Source organism: Hyla sarda, chromosome 3 (assembly GCF_029499605.1).
Source record: "Hyla sarda isolate aHylSar1 chromosome 3, aHylSar1.hap1, whole genome shotgun sequence".
In the NCBI taxonomy this organism is placed as follows: Eukaryota; Metazoa; Chordata; class Amphibia; order Anura; family Hylidae; genus Hyla; species Hyla sarda.
The window spans coordinates 191,427,033-191,450,430 of NC_079191.1; the positions used below are offsets into that span (position 1 = coordinate 191,427,033).

Sequence of the window (23,398 nt, forward strand, 5' to 3'; positions counted from 1 at the left end):
GCAAGGGAGTAGGGAGGGGGGGGAAGAGGGTGACGGCCGTACACCACGAAAAATGGGGATTTGGAGGAAGATTCAGAGACTCTAAAGTTATACGAGAATTCGGCCCATGGTAGAAGATCTGCCCAATCATCCTGGCGGGAGGAAACAAAATGTCGTAAATAATCACCCAAGACCTGGTTAATTCTTTCTACTTGTCCATTGGATTGAGGATGATATGCAGAAGAAAAGTTTAATTTAATCTTGAGTTGTTTACAGAGAGCCCTCCAGAATTTTGACACGAATTGGACGCCTCTATCCGAGACTATCTGTGTGGGCAACCCGTGAAGACGAAAAATGTGTACAAAAAATTGTTTAGCCAACTGAGGCGCTGAAGGAAGACCAGGAAGAGGGATGAAATGTGCCATCTTGGAGAATCGATCAACGACCACCCAAACAACAGTGTTGCCACGGGATGGGGGTAGGTCTGTAATAAAATCCATACCAATCAGAGACCAAGGCTGTTCGGGGACAGGCAGAGGATGAAGAAAACCAGCGGGCTTCTGGCGAGGAGTCTTATCCCGGGCACAGACAGTGCAGGCTCGCACAAAGTCCACGACATCCGTCTCCAGAGTCGGCCACAAATAGAAGCGAGAGATGAGTTGCACAGATTTCTTGATGCCTGCATGACCTGCGAGATGGGAGGAGTGACCCCATTTGAGGATTCCGAGGCGTTGGCGTGGAGAGACGAAGGTCTTTCCTGGAGGAGTTTGCCTGATGGAGGCTGGAGAAGTGGAAATCAGGCAGTCAGGAGGAATGATGTGTTGCGGAGAGAGTTCAACTTCCGAGGCATCCGAGGAACGAGAGAGAGCATCGGCCCTAATGTTCTTATCGGCAGGCCGAAAGTGAATTTCAAAATTAAATCGGGCAAAGAACAGAGACCACCTGGCCTGGCGAGGATTCAGCCGTTGGGCAGACTGGAGATAGGAGAGATTCTTGTGATCGGTGTAAATAATAACTGGAAATCTTGATCCCTCCAGCAGATGCCTCCATTCCTCAAGTGCTAATTTAATGGCTAGAAGCTCTCGATCCCCGATGGAGTAGTTCCTCTCCGCCGGAGAGAAGGTCCTAGAAAAAAAACCACAAGTAACAGCATGCCCGGAAGAATTTTTTTGTAGAAGGACCGCTCCAGCTCCTACAGAGGAGGCATCAACCTCCAATAGGAAGGGTTTAGATGGGTCAGGTCTGGAGAGCACGGGAGCCGAAGAAAAGGCAGACTTGAGCCGTTTGAAGGCGTCTTCCGCTTGAGGAGGCCAAGACTTGGGATTGGCATTTTTTTTGGTTAAAGCCACGATAGGGGCCACAACGGTAGAAAAATGTGGAATAAATTGCCTGTAATAATTGGCGAACCCCAAAAAACGTTGGATAGCACGGAGTCCGGAGGGGCGTGGCCAATCTAAGACGGCAGAGAGTTTGTCTGGATCCATTTGTAGTCCCTGGCCAGAGACCAAGTATCCTAGGAAAGGAAGAGATTGGCATTCAAACAGACATTTCTCTATCTTGGCATAAAGTTGATTGTCACGAAGTCTCTGAAGAACCATACGGACATGCTGGCGGTGTTCTTCTAGATTGGCAGAAAAAATCAGGATATCGTCCAGATATACAACAACACAGGAGTATAAGAGATCACGAAAAATTTCATTAACAAAGTCTTGGAAGACGGCAGGGGCGTTGCACAGGCCAAAGGGCATGACCAGATACTCAAAGTGTCCATCTCTAGTGTTAAATGCCGTTTTCCATTCATCCCCCTCTCTGATGCGGATGAGATTATAAGCACCTCTTAAGTCCAGTTTGGTAAAGATGTGGGCACCTTGGAGGCGATCAAAGAGTTCAGAGATAAGAGGTAGGGGGTAGCGGTTCTTTACCGTGATTTTATTAAGACCGCGGTAGTCAATGCAAGGACGTAGAGAGCCATCTTTTTTGGACACAAAGAAAAATCCGGCTCCGGCAGGAGAGGAGGATTTACGGATAAAGCCTTTTTTTAAATTTTCCTGGATGTACTCCGACATAGCAAGAGTCTCTGGGGCGGACAGAGGATAGATTCTGCCCCGGGGTGGAGTAGTGCCCGGGAGGAGGTCAATAGGACAATCATAAGGCCTGTGAGGAGGTAGAGTCTCAGCTTGTTTTTTGCAAAAAACATCCGCAAAGTCCATATAGGCCTTAGGGAGACCGGTTACAGGGGGAACCACAGAGTCACGGCAAGGGGTACTGGGAACCGGTTTTAGGCAGTCCTTGAAACAAGAGGGCCCCCAACTCTTGATCTCCCCAGAGGACCAATCCAGGGTTGGGGAATGGAGTTGAAGCCAGGGTAGTCCAAGGAGGATTTCGGAAGTGCAATTGGGGAGGACCAAAAATTCAATCCTCTCGTGATGAGGTCCGATGCACATTAGAAGGGGCTCCGTGCGGTAACGTATGGTACAGTCCAATCTTTCATTGTTTACACAATTGATGTAGAGGGGTCTGGCGAGACTGGTCACTGGGATGTTGAACCTGTTGACGAGAGCGGCCAAAATAAAATTTCCTGCAGATCCGGAATCCAAGAAGGCCATAGTAGAGAAGGAGAAGGCAGAGGCAGATATCCGCACAGGCACAGTAAGACGTGGAGAAGCAGAGTAGACATCAAGGACTGTCTCACCTTTGTGCGGAGTCAGCGTACGTCTTTCCAGGCGGGGAGGACGGATAGGACAATCCTTCAGGAAGTGTTCGGTACTGGCACAGTACAAGCAGAGATTCTCCATGCGGCGTCGTGTCCTCTCTTGAGGTGTCAGGCGAGACCGGTCGACCTGCATAGCCTCCACGGCGGGAGGCACAGGAACGGATTGCAGGGGACCAGAGGAGAGAGGAGCCGGGGAGAAAAAACGCCTTGTGCGAACAAAGTCCATATCCTGGCGGAGCTCCTGACGCCTTTCGGAAAAACGCATGTCAATGCGAGTGGCAAGATGGATGAGTTCATGTAGGTTAGCAGGGATTTCTCGTGCGGCCAGAACATCTTTAATGTTGCTGGATAGGCCTTTTTTAAAGGTCGCGCAGAGGGCCTCATTATTCCAGGATAATTCTGAAGCAAGAGTACGGAATTGTACGGCGTACTCGCCAACGGAAGAATTACCCTGGACCAGGTTCAACAGGGCAGTCTCAGCAGAAGAGGCTCGGGCAGGTTCCTCAAAGACACTTCGAATTTCCGAGAAGAAGGAGTGTACAGAGGCAGTGACGGGGTCATTGCGGTCCCAGAGCGGTGTGGCCCATGACAGAGCTTTTCCAGACAGAAGGCTTACTACGAAAGCCACCTTAGACCTTTCAGTAGGGAACTGGTCCGACATCATCTCCAAGTGCAGGGAACATTGGGAAAGAAAGCCACGGCAGAATTTAGAGTCCCCATCAAATTTATCCGGCAAGGATAGTCGTAGACCAGAAGCGGCCACTCGCTGCGGAGGAGGTGCAGGAGCTGGCGGAGGAGATGATTGCTGAAGCTGTGGTAGTAGCTGCTGTAGCATCACGGTCAGTTGAGACAGCTGTTGGCCTTGTTGCGCTATCTGTTGTGACTGCTGGGCGACCACCGTGGTGAGGTCGGCGACAACTGGCAGAGGAACTTCAGCGGGATCCATGGCCGGATCTACTGTCACGATGCCGGCTGGCAGGTAGTGGATCCTCTGTGCCAGAGAGGGATTGGCGTGGACCGTGCTAGTGGATCGGTTCTAAGTCACTACTGGTTTTCACCAGAGCCCGCCGCAAAGCGGGATGGTCTTGCTGCGGCGGTAGTGACCAGGTCGTATCCACTAGCAACGGCTCAACCTCTCTGACTGCTGAAGATAGGCGCGGTACAAGGGAGTAGACAGAAGCAAGGTCGGACGTAGCAGAAGGTCAGGGCAGGCAGCAAGGATCGTAGTCGGGGGCAACGGCAGGAGGTCTGGAACACAGGCTAGGAACACACAAGGAAACGCTTTCACTGGCACAATGGCAACAAGATCCGGCGAGGGAGTGAAGGGGAAGTGAGGTGTAAATAGGGAGTGCACAGGTGAACACACTAATTGGAACCACTGCGCCAATCAGCGGCGCAGTGGCCCTTTAAATCGCAGAGACCCGGCGCGCGCGCGCCCTAGGGAGCGGGGCCGCGCGCGCCGGGACAGGACAGACGGAGAGCGAGTCAGGTACGGGAGCCGGGATGCGCATCGCGAGCGGGCGCTACCCGCATCGCGAATCGCATCCCGGCTGGAGACGGTATCGCAGCGCACCGGGTCAGTGGAGCTGCCCGGAGCGCTGCGGTAGCGAGAGAGAAGCGAGCGCTCCGGGGAGGAGCGGGGACCCGGAGCGCTCGGCGTAACACCTGTAATTTCTTCTTTAAGAGTCTCCTCTGTCCTCCACTCATTACCTGTATTAATGGCACCTGTTTGAACTTGTTATCAGTATAAAATACACCTGTTCACAACCTCAAACAGTCACACTCCAAGCTCCACTATGGCCAAGACCAAAGAGCTGTCAAAGGACACCAGAAACAAAATTGTAGACCTGCATCAGGCTGGAAAGACTGAATCTGCAATAGGTAAGCCGCTTGATGTGAAGAAATCAACTGTGGGAGCATTTATTAGAAAATGGAAGATGTACAAGACCACTAAATAATCTCCCTCGATCTGGTGCTCCACGCAAGATCGCACCCCTTGGTGTCAAAAATATCACAAGAATGGTGAGAAAAAATCCTAGAACCACATGGGGGGACCTAGTGAATGACCTTCAGAGAGCTGGGACCAAAGTAACAAAGGCTACCATCAGTAACACACTATGCAGCCAGGGACTCAAATCGTGCAGTGTCAGATGTTTCCCCCTGCTTCAGCCAGCACATGTCTGGGCCCATCTGAAGTTTTCTAAAGAGCATTTGGATGATCCAGAAGAGCATTGGAAGAATGTCATATGGTCAGATGATACCAAAGTGGAACTTTTTGGTAAAAACGCAACTCGTCTTGCTTGAAGGGGAAAGAATGCTGAGTTGCATCCAAAGAACACCATGCCTACTGTGAAGCATGGGGGACCAAACTTCATGTTTTTCTGCTAAGGAACCAGGAAAACTGATCCATCTAAAGGAAAGAATGAATGGGCCAATGTATCATGAGATTTTGAATGAAAACCTCCTTCCATCAGCAAGGGCACTGAAGATTAAATGTGGTTGGGTCTTTCAGCATGACAATGATCATAAACACGCTGCCCGAGCAACAGAGGAGTGGCTTTGTGAGAAGCATTTCAAGGTCCTGGAGTGGCCTAGCCAGTCTCCAGATCTCAACCTCATAGAAAGTCTGTGTGGCCCAGCGATAGCCCCAAAACATCACTGCTCTAGAGAAGATCTACATGGAGGATTGGGCCAAAATACCAGCAATAGTGTGGGAAAACCTTGTGAAGACTTACAGAAAACATTTGGCCTCTGTCATTAACAACAAAGGGTGTATAACAAGGTATTGAGATTAACTTTTGTTATTGACCAAATACTTATTTTCCACCATAATTTGTAAATAAATTATTTAAAAATCAGACAATGTGATTTTATGGATTTTTTTTTCTCATTATGTCTCTCATAGTTGAGGTATACCTATGATGAAATTTACAGGCCTCTCTCATCTTTTTAAGTGGGAGAACTTGCACAATTGGTGGCTGACTAAATACTTTTTTGCCCCACTGTATACAGTCATGGCCTTAAATGTTGGCTCCCCTGAAAATTTTCAAGAAAATTAAGTATTTCTCACAGAAAAGGATAGCAGTAACACATGATTTGCTATACACATGTTTATTCCCTTTGTGTGTATTGGAACTAAATCAAAAAAGGGAGGAAAAAAAGCAAATTAGACGTAATGTCACACCAAACTCCAAAAATGGGCTAGACAAAATTATTGGTACCCTTTCAAAATTGTGGAAAAATAAAATTGTTTCAAGCATGTGATGCTCCTTTAAACTCCCCTGGGGCAAGTAACAGGTGTGGGCAATATAAAAAAAAAAATCACACCTGAAAGTAGATAAATAGGAGAGAAGTTCACTTAGTCTTTGCATTGTGTGTCTGCATGTGCCACACTAAGCATGGACAACAGAAAGAGGAGAAGAGAACTGTTTGAGGACTTGAGAACCAAAATTGTGGAAAAATATCAACAGTCTCAATGTTAGAAGTCTATCTCCAGAAATCTATATTTGCCTTGCTCACAGTGCGCAACATTATCAAGAAGTTTGCAACCCATGGCACTGTAGCTAATCCGGATGGTGGATAAGCAGCCCCAAACAAGTTCCAAAGATATTCAAGCTGTCCTGCAGGCTCAGAGAACATCAGTGTCAGCGCAAACTATCCGTCGACATTTAAATGAAATTAAACTCTACGGCAGGAGACCCAGGAGAACCCCACTGCTGACACAGAGACATAAAAATTCAAGACTACATTTTGCCAAAATGAACTTGAGTAAGCCAAAATTCTTCTGGGAAAACATCTTCTGAACAGATGAGACCAAAATAGAGCTTTTTGGTAAAGCACATAATTCTACTGTTTGCTGAAAATGGAATGAGGCCTGCAAAGAAAAGAACACAGTACCTACAGTGAAATATGGTGGCGGTTCAATGATGTTTTGGGGTTGTTTTGCTGCCTCTGGTACTGGGTGCCTTGAATGTGTGTAAGGCATCATGAAATCTGAGGATTACCAATGGATTTTGGGTCGCACTGTACAGCCCAGTGTCAGAAATCTGGGTTTGCATCCGAGATCTTGGGTCTTCCAGCAGGACAATGACCTCAAACATACGTCAAAAAGCACCAGAAATGGATGGCAACAAACCGCTGGAGAGTTCTGAAGTGGCCAGCAATGAGTCCAGATCTAAATCCCATTGAACACCTGTGGAGAGATCTTAAAATTGCTGTTGGGAAAAGGCACCCTTCCAATAAGAGAGACCTGGAGAAGTTTGCAAAGGAACAGTGGTCCAACATTCCGGCTGAGAGGCGTAAGAAGCTTATTGATGGTTATAGGAAACGACTGATTTCAGTAATTTTTTCCAAAGGGTGTGCAACCAAATATTAAGTTAAGAGTGCCAATAATTTTGGAAGTTTGGTGTGACATTATGTCCAATTAGCTTTTTTTTCCTCCCTTTTTTGGTTTAGTTCCAATACACACAAAGGAAATAAACAAGTATATAGCAACATGTGTGTTACTGCAATCCTCTTCTGTAAGAAATACTTCAGTTTCTAGAGAAATTTCAGGGGTGCCAACATTTACGGCCATGACTGTATCTATTCAGGCCTGATACTATGGTTGAAAATGGTGAAGAGCCTGCAGTGATGAACTGGAAAGCCAATAAAACACTGTGAAAAAAATACAAAAAAGATAAGCCAAAGGTCCGTGGTGTAAATGTGCTGATTTTATTTAGTCCATCATTAACTTTAACATTTTAGCAAGAAAAAAATGCTTTGATAAACATTGCTAAAGGCGGATCTGTCCTGCCTAAATGTTGCACTTGATGGTGGATTGAATATAAGCAAGTTTATAACCTGGACTTAAAGCGTACCTGTCATCGTGCAAATAAATAAAAGTGATATGTTACTCAGTACCTAACCATGATCAAGTGCATATAATTTTTATGTGTCTAGGACATATATATCCAGCGATATAAGCATTTATCTGCTGCTCAGTTACTTTTCCATCAGGCAGGCTGGAGGGGGCGTGTCAGTCTGTCTCCCTCACAGTAATGACTCATCTGCTCTGAGTCTCGGGAGCGAGCCTGAGCAGTCAGCCAATCACTCCTCTCTACTCTGTAACCCTTTCCTTTCTGGGTGTATGTACATTCCTATACATGTATGGGTATGTGCAGAGAATTGCACCCTGGTCAATAGTACAGACTAGGGTGCAATGCTCTGCACATAACCCCACCTGTATAGGAATATACATACACACACACTGCTATACACATGTGTCTGTAGAAGACCCTAGGGTGCAATGCTTTGCAGTCCGCACATCCACCCCCCCCCCCCCCATGTATGTGTATGTAAATTCTTATACACATGGGGGTATTAGAAGACTACAGAGCAATCCTCCAGGGCAGGCTACCCGGGCTCCACAAAATGGCAAGGGGGGGGGGGCGGTGATAGCAGGGTGAGGAGACATAGGAGGGGCACAATCCCAATGCACCTCTCTAATACAGAGCTCTATACTGCTGCTGCAGCACAAGGGACAGACAGCACAGAGCTCAGCTGCAGACTCTTCCGCGCCTAATAACATGAAAGGTAAGGCCTCGCTCACTGCTCTACAGGGGCTGAATTACTATGAAACTAACCTTGGTGCATGTCTCAGAGGCAGGGGGGAGGTTTACACAATAAATCCAGTATGGCCCGTGAGTGTTTTCCGCACTGCCTGTGTGTGTGCGCACTGCCTGTGTGTGCGCACTCCCTGTGCTCATTCACAGGCAGTGCGTGCCTGCGATTACACTCTACATGATACTGCAGGGATCGCCTATACTGGATACCGACACACTTTATGGCTGGTATCCAGGATGTTGCAAAACCTAGACTGGTCTGCCTGGCGGAAAGACAGGCGACCCCTAGTGGCGGCTATTTTGAGCTTTTATTCCGGTTGAAAATTTACAGTTTTTTTTTAACAGTTGTACATTGTGAAATGGCATATTATAATGATTCCTGCAATATATCAAAAGATTTCAACAATGACAGTGCTTCTTTAAGGCATTTCTGTCATTCTTTTCAAAGAAGCCCTGATATGTTCCCATCGACTGTCTGTCTTTTAGCTATCAATTACTTTTCTTGTAAAAATTATACATTTCTAATAGGAAAATAACATGACAGGATCTTTTCTGGACCTACATGATGTAATATTACAGTATGTGTAAAACAATTACAGAAGGTCTGTCTGGTTGTTACAGAGCTCCCTCTCTGCCAGCATGTCTTACTATACTAACTAAAAACATTCAGCAATACTTCATAAACTTTCCATGCTGGACTTCTAAGTTCCGGCATAATAAAATGGCCACAAACATTATAACCTTTTTAACCGCATCCTTTTTCTGAAATATACTGCTAACATCATTATCGTACATTCTCCCCAACAACAAACATCTCATTAGAAAAAAATGTGAAATAATGTGCCTGACTTGACCTCTGCTGTCACTGAGTTTATGCTATTTTAGTAAGACATTGACTGTTCTTGTCCTATTAGTCTGGCAGTAACGGGAAATTAGAAATGGGAAACATAGCTGCATACTTTTGTCTGCGTCATAGCTTTATAAAAGAGACAACAAGTAAATGGTGCAAGCATCATGTCTAGAATAATGTATAACAAATCTATGAAAAGAACTTGCAAGTTAGACTGTCACATGGATATTTTCCTGCAGGCAGTTCCTACACATACACTTTGCACAAAAAAATCTTTAGGATGCTACAAGTTGCAAGCTAGCTTAATCATAATGTCACCTGCAGTTCATATCATCTTTCACACAGTTTCACCCTCAAGGCCCCCTGCTCAAGAAAGCACATGTACAGGTGAGAACTTTAGATTTCAGTCTTTTATGGTGTAGTGTGTTACCAATAGTTTTCTTGGTGACTATGGTCCCAGCTGCTTTGAAATCATTGACATGATCCTTCTGTGTAGTTCTGGGCTAATTCCTCACTGTCCTCATGATCATTAAAACTCCACGGGGTGAGATCTTCCATAGAGCCCCCGACAGAGGGAGATTGACATTTATTTTGTGTTTCTTCCATTTGCGAATAAGCGCACAACTGTTGTAAACTTCTCACCAAGATGCTTGGCGATAGTCTTGTAGCCCATTTCTGCCTTGTTTAGGTCTATAATCATGTCTCTGACATCCTTGGACAGCTCTTTGGTCTTGGCTATGGTGGAGAGTCTTAAATCTGACCTATTGTTTACGTCTGTGGACGGGTATCTTTTATACAGGAAACAAGCTGAGAATAAGAGAACTCTCTTCAAGAGCACGCCCTTTGCGCATTATACATTAAACAATGTAAAAAACACAATGTTCATGATTTCACTGAGAATGACTGGGAAATTGCCCAAATGTGCCCTTTGATTTAACATTTTAAGGATTTCCCTTGGAAGTTTAGATTGGGCTTGGACAATGGGTGGTGAAAGTAGGCACCTAGGGCACCATTCATCTTCAAATTTATGGGGTTGCTTGCTTCAACTAATGAGTAGCTATGATATGAGCCGGTTTACTATATAACCTCCATGGTAATACTTTAGATGCCACCAACTCAGTTATTCACCATATTTACCAACTCCCTGCGTGAAGGACTGATAATGTGCTGATGAAGAGCAGGTCCCTATTGAAAAATGTATAAATATATTTGAAATGTATGTTTTTTACTTGTCTCTTCAGGATTTATTTTTGCATTATAGTAACATAAACCAACCAGATCAAGGTCAAAAGGATACTTTTTTTGAATTTAGCATTTACATCTGAAACTTTAACAAAATAAGTGATAGACAAAACAAGGCTTAAACAACAGCCCCAAACCATGATATCTGACAGTTATAATGCTATAGTTATAATGCATTTTGAAGCCTTTGTCTTGGGCACAAAATATGCTTGTCTCGCAAATGAGTCTAAGGAAGAATGATTTTGGAATTTGGGGATGTATTCCAAAAGAAAATTGACAAAAAAAGCTTTTAATTTAATTTGATTAAATCCAGCACTTTGTACATAAAACATAAAAGAACCTTATTAGGACGCTTTATGGACTAACAGGCACCCCAGAACATTTAACCAAGTCAGGCGGAAAAGATTGTCCAGGAATAGAAAACCAGAGCCAATTTCTTCCAAAAACAGTGCAAACCCTGTCATCAGGTTGTATGTAGTATTCCAGCCCACTTGTAATACCACACACAACCTTAGGACAGGAGTGGTGCTGTTTTTGGAAGATATTAGCTCTGGTTGTCTATTCCTGGATAACTCCTAAAGCTTGATATACATGCACTAAAAACAACAATCTTTGTATAACTCCTTTCTTGTTGAGTTAACCAATACAAAAATATACAAAATCTGTTAAAGGACACTTAATGACATTTTTGGGAATATAAAAAGTATTTAAAAAAAAGAGCCCCTCCCCCAATCCGTAGCTGCTATCCTCATGATCAGTGTTTAAAAACAATATTTTACATTAAATAAATGCATGCCTAGAGGGAATATTTTTTTTGTGATTCAAAGGAATGAAATGCATTTAAATATGGCAATAACTCGAGAGTAGTCATCTCCTACAAATCCAAAAGTAAGGGGTTGTGTTGTTCTGACATTCCTTGTTAGTAATATAGCGGAATAAAAATAGAAATAAAAGTCAAAACTGATGATAGATATAAAAGTGAAGGACAAAACAAAACTAGCCCAATATGATAAAATCTGATAGCTAAAGATAATTTCCAATTCCAATGGTAATAATATTTTCATTTACCATATGTCTGTTGATAAATTTAGTAAGTTAAACAGTATGTTACTTTAAGCTTTTCAAAGATTATTCTTGGCTGGTATGTTTTATTTCTAATAATAAAGTATTAATTTAGATTGTATCTCCAAATTCTACCTAGTGATTTATAAAAAAAAAAAAATAAATACCTGAACTTTTGTCATGTAATACAATGCAAACTATAAAAAAAAGTCTTCACAATATTGTGGTCATTTCTCTTGCAATGATGTACTATAGATTATGTGATTGATTAAAGGTTCAGTTCATAATTGGTCAGAATCTGGAATACATTATATTGTTCAGGACTAGTATTTAGATATGTCAAAATACATTGACATATCTAAATAATATTTTGCCTGTGGACACTTTTGTGCTAAAAAATGTCTAAAATTTCAAAATTGCTTAAGCATTATAATATGTTTCCCTTGGTGTATGCATGCAAGTAATTCAGTGGATATAACAAAGAGTTATTTTGTAAAAGCTATTAAACCTCAAAATCTTGTATAGGATGTTAAACCCAAATATTTAAATGGTAAAAATAATGGTAAAATAATAGTCACAATCTACATAAATATGCCAAAAGAAAAAGTTTTTTTTTTTTCTTGCAGGTAGTATGACTTTAAGAGTCAAACATGACTGGGGTTAACAGGGTTGAGCAATTGGTAAACCTGGTCCTCTGACTGCAGGCCCTCTAAAACCACTGCAGGACTTTTAACTTAATCTACATCCCTTAAAAAACTCTGGTGGAGTAGAAAACCCTCAGTTCCTTGCCTCATCTAAGGTAAGGGGGAGGAGTGTGCCGCCTACAACTGCATGTGTATCTTTAGGACACTATTGGAGCTGGGGAGCAGAGAGCCAACAGCTCCATACCCCTCTGCTTGTACTTGAAGATCCCAGGTTTCTTTGGGAGTGTGCCTACAAAAGGCAGAGAGCACATATCTGTGGTGAGCCGTGGTGAATTGTGGGACCGCGATGTGTAGCGGTGTAGGTGGATGGGGCAGATGGTATTAACCCCAGGGGCAAGGTGTTATTAACCCCTAATGTTTGTGATGCCAGAGTGGTTTTTGGGTCTCGGGAACCACCCAAACAATATCTCCACTATCCCAATGGCTAGGCAGTGAAATGAGAGTCCACGACCAGGTTATGGTTTAATGGAGGTTTTACTGAGGTCAGACAGTTGTTATAGCCTCTACAGCTCGGCCAGAATCCCAGAGAGTAGACCAGTAACACAGAAAGATCCATGCAGCTTGCTGGGACTTGTAGTTATTGTAATAGACTTTAGTTCAGCCACGCAAACTAGAATAGACTTGATCAGTGTCTTGACTTAAGTAGAAACAGCAGACATAGATGAGATGACTTACTGACAATGTGTCTGGTGTACTGGACACAGGGTCTGTGATGTCTGTGCTTTGCTGTCCTCAGCAGAAAGAGAAGAGACAGATTGCAGCATCTCCCTTCCTTATAAAGGGGGGGGGGCTGTACTAAAGCCCATAGGTCAAGCTGTGGGTCATGTGTTAAGCTGCAGCCCTCTAGGTGACATGTGACAACATCATGTCAACATATCATATCATATCCTTAACCCCTTATACACAAAATACATAACTTTATACTGACTATACCTATAGTATACTGACTATACTTATACCACGATAAATAACATTAAAGTAACAGCAGGGGAGACACTGCAGGAGAGCCCCCAGGTCACTGAGGGACTCAACCTGACAGGGCCAAGTGTAGTGCAGGACCATGTACTGTACTGGGACATTACACATCTATGTCACAGTGCAGCAGACTTCATCATGTTGCTGCACCCGTAAGCTCTTCCAATTAACTTAATGAGCAGTGGCATCTGCCTATCCACATTTGGGAGGGGGGGGGGGGTTTCTGCATGTCTACATTACAGGGAGGGGAGCTCTGCCTATATAAACCCTGAAGGGAGTCTGCCCATCTACATATTAAAGAGGGGGAGTTTGCCAATTAAGTTAATGAGGAGTGGGGTCTGTCTATGTGCATTATTTGCAGTATATGAATTATATGAAATGCTTATCTGTATTATATGCATTATATGAATGATATAAAAGCATTACTGCCATTTAGAAAAACGTCTGACCTGTCATGCATATGCCTAATAAGGGGAATACATATCTAATTGTGGCTTCTATCTATTAGGAGGGGGGGAGATTACCTACTTACTGTGGGCATCTACCCTTGTGGGGGGGATTACCTACCAACTACCATCCAATCAAACTATACTTCCAAATAAACACACTTACCTACTCAATCATACTATGCAGGACATCAAAAAAGGCATTATTTGGGGCACTATGGGTAGAAAAAACATGTTAAATATGCTGGAAAAATGCAGAACCTTAAATGTTATCTGGCATTTTCCAAACTATGTGGTGGTAATGGCAGTGGTTATCGTCTGATGGTGAAGTGATTTGGTGATATTAGGGCTTAGTGGTTTTTAGTTTTCTGTTCTGTCATTGTAAAAAAAAAAAAAGAAACACAAATAAAAAACAGCATTACTGAATCCATGACATGATGGACATTAAAGGAACCTAAGGGACTATATAATGGACCTTATTGAATATAATGGGGTCAGTCAGCGTTCTGTAATCATGTCCATCATCTTATCAGAAAAGTAGCAAAGCATTCTACTCTATTGACCAATCTCCAGCAATCTAGTAACCATATTGTATTATATTTTCAAACCCCATTTGAAAATGCCTCAATATATTAACTAGCACAACATTGGCAAAAAAAATAAAAAATCTTGTTACTCCATTTGTAATCCTCGAAAACTACAATTACTATATGGGATACTTTATTCTGTTATCGTTACAATTTTCAAAATATACATTCTTCATTTTCAAATTGAAGCTTTCCTAAGAAAACACTTCTTTATGATCCTAGTTTATTTTAATCCTGTCTGACTGCATGTCATCTCACCTCCCTGTCTGGAAGAGCATCCGATCAAAGTACATACAGTTGTTACCCTGGTGAACCAGTCAAGGTAAATCAGGGGACTAATAAAAGTTATTTCTATGCCACCAAGCTTAGCAGATGGAGAGAACATATGAAATGGTGGATCCATGTGAAATGTAGATATCTGTATCGCATAGAACTGCGGTGCATGGACTCCCTCTCTCCTGACCTCTCTCTGTACTGAGCCTGTTTCTAATTAAAATGATAGATTGATTGCTGGAGTAGACAGCGAGATGATAGCAGTATTAGGTCACTGGGGTTGAAATAAGGATATTATGCTAGGGAGCAAAGGATTGAGGATGTCCTGGCATTATGTACATATTTTATGTGATTTACCTGCTTCTTAGGGATCATTATTATACAGTATACTGTTAATTTATTTTACTTTTTAGCTTACAAGAATACATGCTATCTTAATGTACTGAGTGCTCCAGGCAGCACATTTATCATCTACATAACATCCCTAAATTCCTTACCAAAAACAGGAGCAATTCCTTAAAGTAGGGAGTAGGGAGTACAAACCTCTGAAGCAGAGGGGAGGACATATCATATATGCAACCTGGGCACCTGCACAAGGGCCCTATAGGGAAGAGAGTCCGAAAAATGTGCAGAACTGGCTGTTGGAAACTCATGGGTCCTCCTACATCTATATCTGCTTCCAATCCTCTTGAATTATCTGGTATGTGTTTCCTACTGTCTTTAGATGGTTTCTACTCCCCTTTGGAAACTTAAAGGGACACTGCCAACAGGGCCACCCACACTAACCTGAATATACAGGTAGATAGTGTGGGTGACTCTGTTTCTAATGTTTTTCACAGGGTTAAAATCGGTGCATCCATTTATGAGAAATACATGTTGTTGCTAACACAGTAATTTCTTGTGGAGGTGGCTGCTGCTGTATGTGTATCACTTTCTACTACCTGCTTCAGCTGCTAACCCTACCATTTCTGTTGATAACTCCACCCCTTCATGAGCAAGAAGAGAAGAATAGAATATTCATGAACGGCACTGAGTTATCCACAGAAGGGGCAGGGTTATTGGCCTAAGGGGATTGGAGAAAGCAATACACATACAGCAGGAGCTGCCCCCAGTGAAGATAAGAAGAAATCAACTTAAAGGGGTATTCCAGGAAAAAACATTTTTTATATTTCAACTGGCTCCAGAAAGATAAACAGATTTGTAAATTACTTTTATTAAAACTCTATTAAAAAATGTTACTCCTTTCAATAATTATCAGCTGTTGAAGTTGAGTTGTTGAGTAGAATAGGTTTGCTATGGGGATTTGCTTCTACTCTGGACAGTTCCCGAGACAGGTGTCATCAGAGAGCACATAGACAGAAAAGAACAACTCAACTTCAGCAGATCATAAATACTGAAAGGATTAAGATTTTTCAATAGAAGTAATTTACAAATCTGTTTAACTTTCTGGAGCCAGTTTATATATAAAAAAGTTTTTTCCTTGATAACCCATTTAAGAGCAACAAGATGACTATCTCCTGAATGGCTGCACTGACTTTTACCTGGAAAAAGTGTTAGAAACAGGATCACCCGCATTATCTACCTGTATATTCAGGTTAGTGAGGGTGACCCTGCAGCCAGTTTCCCTTTAAGAAATATTTTGGGCCTGGAAAATGGTCTGTCCACAGAAATCAACAATTTGTACATTCTCTCACTATTCAAATAAGAGAAAGGAGACGGCCAAGAGTGCCAACGTATAATATATCTGGGACATATGCAGGACCTCCTAATATTTATGTGAGTGTAAGGCTGGGTTCACATTTCATGAATTTTTACTCCCTATTTGGTTAAAAAAAAATAAGGTATGAGGTATATAATTGTGGGTTAATCTTAATCCAGGTACTCATAGGAATAGGTTGTTGCTACAGACAGAAGATAGGAATAGGTTGTTGCTACAGACAGAAGATAGGTGGACACTGAAAATTGATGCAAAGGGAACAGAAAGTTAAAATGACAGGATCGATTTAAAAGTATTCTTGTAGACATATGGAGTGTGGGGGGAGGAAAAGTAACAAAGTGTTCTCATATCCCTTCCTCACATGCCGTCCTCACATCCCATCCTCACATCTTGTCCTCATATCCCAACCTCATATCCAGTCCTCACATCCCGACCTCATATCTTGTCCTTATATCCGTCCTTATTTCCCGACCTAACATCCTGATCTCATATCCCGTCCTCATATCTCATCCTCATATTCCAACCTTACACACTCCCCTTAAATCCTGGCCGCATATCCCATCCTCACATCCCGTTCTTATATCCTGTCCTTATATCCCGTCCTCATATTCCATCCTCATATCCTAACCTCAAATCCTAACCTAATTTCATGTCCTCGATCCCGACCTCACATCCTGTCCTCATATCCCGTCCTCATATCCCATGCTAATATCCTGTCCTAATATCCCCACCATTTATCCTGTCCTCACATGTCATCCTCGTATGCCGTCCTTATATCCCGTCCTCAGGTGGGACTGAGTTATGATGAAGATATTATAAGTTGAAAATAGAAGGGGCCGTGGCTTTGTGGGAGTGGGCATGATATGTTAGCCAGACTGATGCACAAAGTGTAGAAAATAAAAGGAGTGCTGCTTAACCCCTTAAGGGCATGCGCCGTAAATGTATGGCGCTGCATAGCACCTCTTAGCGCACAGCACCGTACAATTACGTTGCGGCTATGATACGAGCACAGCTCCTGTGCTCAGCAGCCGCGGGCCCGGCAGTAATGGTGGACATCAGCGATCGCGCTGTCTGCCATTAACCCCTCAGGTGCCGTGATCAATACAGATTACGGCATCTGTGGCAGTGCGGCACTTATAATGGCTGATCTGATCGCCCACAGCACTGCTGCGGGGATCAGATCAGCCAAGATGGTGGATAAAGGTCATCTTACCTGCCTTTGTCCATCTCCTTGTATCTTCTGCACTGATCTGCCTTCCAGCAGAGCAGAGCAGAAGATCACCAATAATACTGATTAGTGCTATGCCCTATGCATAGCACTGAACAGTATTTGCAATCGTATGACTGCTATAAATAGTCCCCAAAAAAAGTTTAAAAAAAAGTAGAAAAAAATTGAAAAATCCCCTCCCCCAAGAAAGTCTTAAATCATACCTTTTCCCCATATTAATACATAAAAAACCTATAAAAAGATAAATAATAAACATATTTGGGATTGTTGCGTGCGTAAATGTCCTAACTATAAAACTATAATGTTAATGATCCCCTACGGCGAATACTTTTTTAAACGCAGTACAACAATAGAAATGTATGTAAGCATGGGTATCATTTTAATCGTATTGACCCAGAGACTAAAGAAAACATGTATTTTTTATCGTAAAGTGTACAGCGCAAAAACGAAACCCCCCCAAATTTGCAACCTTATGATTTTTGTTTAAATTTCCTTACACAAAAAATAATTGTGGGGGTTTACCATGCATTTTAGGGTAAAATGAGTGAAGTCACTGGTCACACAAAAAACAAGCCCTCATATGGGTCTGGGAATGGAAATATAAAAGAGTTAAGAATTTTAGAAGGCGAGGAGGAAAAAACAAAAACGCAAAAATAAAATTGGCTGCGTCCTTAAGGTGAAAATGGTCTGAATCCTTAAGGGGTTAAATGGTGGGTGTGGTTTGTCGGATGGGGTGTATCATGTGGGTAGGGTGTGGCTTGCAAGCTGGACTGACATACTCACTAGAAGATGCAGAGCTGAGCTTGTGGTGTAAGGTTCTGGAAGTCCCACATACTTTCATGGGACTGGAAACAAAAACCCCATATTTCATGTCAGGGGATAGGTTAGAGTTAATTTATTTATACTATATTTTTATTTGACATATAAGTAATATGTGACCAAGTATTATCAAAATATCTCCACCAGTACAAATTTATGCTGAAACATACATTTACTGTAGACTTGCATGGGACTTTAAATAAAAACCCTGACCTTCGTAAATGGGGGTAGGTTAGGGTTAAATTAAATATCCTATATTTTTAGTGGACATTTAAGTAACATGTGACCAAGTATTATCGAAATATCTCCAGACATTTGGAAGTTATGCAGTAACATATATTTCCCATAGACTTGTATGGGACACAAAAACCCTGACCCTTGCAAATGGGTGTGGGTAAGGGTTAATTTACCTATCCTATATTTTTTGTTGACATATTGGTAACATGTGTACCAAGTTTCATGTAAATATCTTTAGCTGTTTGGAAGTGATGCTGGAACACACACACATATATACATACACACACACACACACACACACACACACACATTCAGTTTTATATATATATATATATATATATATATATATATATAGATTTTTAACTTAACTTAACCAAAGTTACCAAAGTTTTTCTTAAGTATCTAAAGGGAAGTTGTTTATTACTGGGCTTGATGAGGTCACTATTGAGAGGATATTTATTTAGAGTAACATCTAGGAGTGGGTGTGGTTTGAAGAAGCACTGAATGGCACAAAATAGATTTTACCATTAACGTCATGCTGGCATCTGCCCATATTTGGATGTCTTTTGAATAATGAAGCACCAATACATCATTGAAAATGGCTATATGGGTGAATGTCACAGTTCTTTATTTTCTATGAAGTACAGTGAGCTAAATTATATTGACCTCCCTGTTAGAGAGAAACCTGTCAATCATTAGCATATGGGCGGAGGCAGAAGCTCCTAATGAATGTTGGTGACCCTTCTCTAAAAATGCTGCTAAACTACCATTTATAATAAGTTCAGGATAAGTTACACTGTTGGAAAAAAGAGTGTATCTATCACATTTGTTATGTTCCCTAAATGACATTGATTTTAAACTCGGCGACTTTAATGCTGGAACGAGGTTCCATTCTCTCCACTACCCATCGTATACAACTATGCCAAATTTCAAATGAATGGCACAGTGCCATAGAATTAACAATACAAAGGTTCCCATTAACAGTTATCAAATAACGTCAATCAAAGGTCCCTGTGGATATTTCACCAGTACAGTGTGAATCATGACATTTCCTTTTCATTTCTATGGGGAATTCTTGCACATGACCATACTACACAGACATGTAATATGGCAACGTGAACAATTTATAAACTAAACAGAGGACTTCGGATTCTAACAGAGGTTATAAAATACAATTCATTTGTAACTGATCAAAAGCAAAGCTAAATTGATTAATTTTCTCTATTACAGGCATGATGTATGAGGAAGGTATTCTCTCCTAGAATCATTGCTTCAAGGGCAAAATACAGTACCATATAGTAGCACCACACTGTGGCACAAGGAGGGCTACTACACCAGGCTCTTTATACACAGCTTTGTACAACACATGTTAAAATGAATTTATTTTTATAACGGTGCTATTAGTAATATTATGAAATGTCTTACTAAAAAGTTAGTCAAAGCTTGTAATCCATAAACAATAAAGCACAAGCAAAATCAGGAATATCAACTTAAAAGGTTTATATATCTGATGAGAAATATATTAAAATTAAATGGGAACTCTCATTAAAACACATTGTTGCTATTGCACTCCTTATGGTAACTAAAACATATTTCTAATGTACTTTGTTTAAAAAAAAAATACATTTTCTATGTTTTATTTGTGTTTAAAAAGGCTTCCACTAGATTTCTCCCTTCTTGTTCAGAACACATTTTCCCCCATCTTTTTCACAGACTTTGGAGTCTGGCAGAAGTCCAAAATCAGGAAATGCAGAGGGGTGGTGTGTGCAGCCTTATCCAATCAGAGCTCATCTCACACACTGAACTGCTCTGGGCTGTGTGTAGCAGAGTGTGGGAGGAAGTTCTCCCCTGTATGGCTTCAGATGATGTCACGCCTGCTGGGTAATGCCCCTTCCCAGTCTGTGAATCTAACTGAGACTGAGCAGAAAATACAGAGCAATATCAAGGTAGAAAACTAACAATTAATAAAAATAAAGGCAGGGTGTGGTTTATCATGATGGGGGCAGTGAACTGGGAGGATTATAAAATTTAACAAGATTATGAGAGGTACTTTTTAAACACGGATATAATCCATTCAACATTTGGACTGTTTTAGACATTATTCATGTACAGTCCCCCTCTATTTAATCATTGCAAAATGACATAGCTATGGCAAACAACAGTCCATACAGTTATTAAATGAGAAACAAAGCAATAGCTCGTAATAGCCTCGGTTTTACTCATCATACATAACGTAGCTTACCATCAGAGGTTTCAACACATAGTTGTAGACCCAGATTATTCTGTGGATTTATAACCCAGTGGTTACTGGTTACTGTAATATCAAACACCAGCCATCCAATTTCATATGCTGGAACTTTTTGAGTGTCTAATAAAAAGAGGTCTGCATCCCTAGAATAAAGCAAAAGAAAAAAATCATATTCACTTCTGTTGTCAGAGACTGTATAATAGGACAAAGCTGCCTTCACGGCTTCAGTGGTGTAAAGGAAATCTGTCATCAGATTTATTCTACCCTACTTGAGGACAAAATAAATCTAGTGACAGGGACACCCATTAAAACACTATAATAGGTGCCTTTATTGTTTCTTCGGGGGGGGGGGGGGGGGCAATAAAAAACTGTCCATTTTTTTTTAAATGGTATGTATTTATATAGTCCTTTTTATTTGGTGTTTTACTTAAGAACAATGCAACCATGTTTGGGGGGGGGGGGGAATCGCTATACCCAGAGTATGCTGTAATTTAGAAAAACTGCTATTGAACCTAAAAACATCACCAAAGGGTGAACAAATATATAAGATAAAAATGCCATATGTGGTTATGGCATTTCACCTTTCCTCATAGACTCCCAGCTGGAGCAGGGCATATTTACATTAAAGGGGTAGTCCAGCGGTGAAAAACGTATCCTCTGTCCTAAGGATAGGTGATAAGTTTCAGATAGCGGGGGTCCGACCACTGGGGCCCCCTGTGATCTCTCTGTATGGGGCCCCGGCTCGCTGGCCAGATAGCGCATGTTGACCACCGCATGAAGTGGCGGCCGACACGCCCCCTCAATACATCGCTATGGCAGAGTTGGAGATTGCCGAAGGCAGCTCTCTGGCTCTGCCATAAAGTTGTATTGAGGGAGGCATGTCAGCCGCCGCTTCGTGCAGTGGTCAACACGCCCCCTTCCAACCGGCTGTCGGGGCCCCAGCAGTCGGACCCCCCACGATCTGAAACTTAGGGGATAAGTTTTTCACCACTGGATATCTCCTTTAACTTTCTGTGTCTGTTTTAAGCATAGACTATATTTAAAAAAATGGAGTCTGAAGAGTTTGACTGTGCTTGGGTAGCAGTTAAACAGAAGAAAATCTATACTTACCCTCCTCCCTCTCCTGCCACTTCTGCCCCTGATGTTTCGACGTCAGTCCCCATAACGCTGCACTTGCTTCTGTGCCAGCACAAGGACCTTTCCAATTAGTGGGCAAAGTGAAGTCCCACCCCAGCCACTGATTGGCTGAGCAGGCCAATTCTGCTTTAGGTAGCTCAGAAAAACTTCTTGTGCCGACATAGGCACAACAAGACAGCAGCAGGAGAGCAAAGAATGTAAGTATGTATATACTGTTTATTGTTTCTATATGACTTCACCCTGAGACACTATATAAATGAAAACTCTCCAGAATACCTGTATAATTTTACTAATAAACTATACTGTAAAATAGTATACACATAAGAAGATACACTGTAAAAAACAGCATCATTCACTCTAACTATAAAAGCAAACACTTTTTATCACATAAATGAATAAGAGACACATTTATCTTAAATGTTATTATGGTTTAAATGAAAATTAAATTTTGCAAATTTATTACAACCTTTATTATGAGTATTAAATCTATAAAATCTATACAATAAGTGCAATGTTAAATAGGAGTTTACTGATTGTATATACCTCCTATAAACACTGTTCCATGAAAAATATACCATAATATAATAGATCATGGGGTCTATTTACTAAGAGTGGAGTGTAGTTTTCTTTGTGAGTTTTGATTTCCGACAGGTATTTTCCCAAGATATTTACTAAGGTTTCCCTACATTTTGCACTTTTCCCTACGTTTTGCTTTTTTTACTGTTCTGATCTGTCGGTTTTTCCCAGCTCAAATCCACCACATTTTCTGTGGAAACCTTAGTAAATATGTTTGGATTTTTCAAAGCTGTCAGGCATATGCCCCATTTATCGGGACCACGCCCACTTTCTCATGTGACCACGCCCCATTTCCAGATTTTTCTTGTAAAATGGAGGGTTTTGTTTTTTTGGACACAAATTGTGTCACATGGAACGTGCGACACAATTTGGGTGCAAAACCCAACAAAAAAGAGTCAGGATCACGTTAGTAAATAAACCCCAATCTGTGTCTTTCGATGAAAATTCTGGAACCACTCTGTATTAAGAAATTGTTAGTGATTAAAAAATAATTTCACTGTTCCGTACATTTATACATCATCAAATCTGCTCCCTCTCTAGTGAAATTAACAGCTGTTCTCTAGAATCTTACTAAAACATGACCTGGACCTAGGAAGAGCGATTCCCACCATCATTAAATTAAATATGCAACTTTAAACATATAGTAGAGATAAAGAATGTAAATAAAGTTTTTGGATTCATTATTTTGGATCTTATACGAATCAGGATAGTCATAAAACAAGACTTAGATAATAGTAGATATTTGTGGACTTTGAGGATATAGTGATGGAAATTACTGTTAGCACACATTGCACTTATTGAATGTAAACAAGCATAACTATATCCTGTTTACTATAGCACTCAGAATTCCCATGATGTAGGGTGTACTAACAAGAGTTTACTTCTAGATTCATGTCAAAGTCTCCCTGTTCCCATAAAGTAGAATTGCATTGCTAAAGCAACTGATCCATCTTTCCCCACAGCTGTTAAATAGAATGTGTTATCCCCGTTCAGGCTCCATCT

At 41.6% G+C, this 23,398-nt stretch overlaps 1 protein-coding gene across 2 annotated transcripts in view; it reads right to left on the reverse strand.

Annotated features, from left to right (window-relative positions):
• The window catches only part of BMP5 (bone morphogenetic protein 5), a 195,899-nt gene that overhangs the window by 41,187 nt on the left and 131,314 nt on the right, over positions 1-23,398 (reverse strand). For both annotated transcript variants that reach the window (XM_056565753.1, XM_056565752.1), the window contains exon 3: positions 20,678-20,826. In XM_056565753.1, coding sequence (XP_056421728.1) covers positions 20,678-20,826 — 149 coding nt within the window. The remainder of the gene's footprint in view (positions 1-20,677; positions 20,827-23,398) is intronic.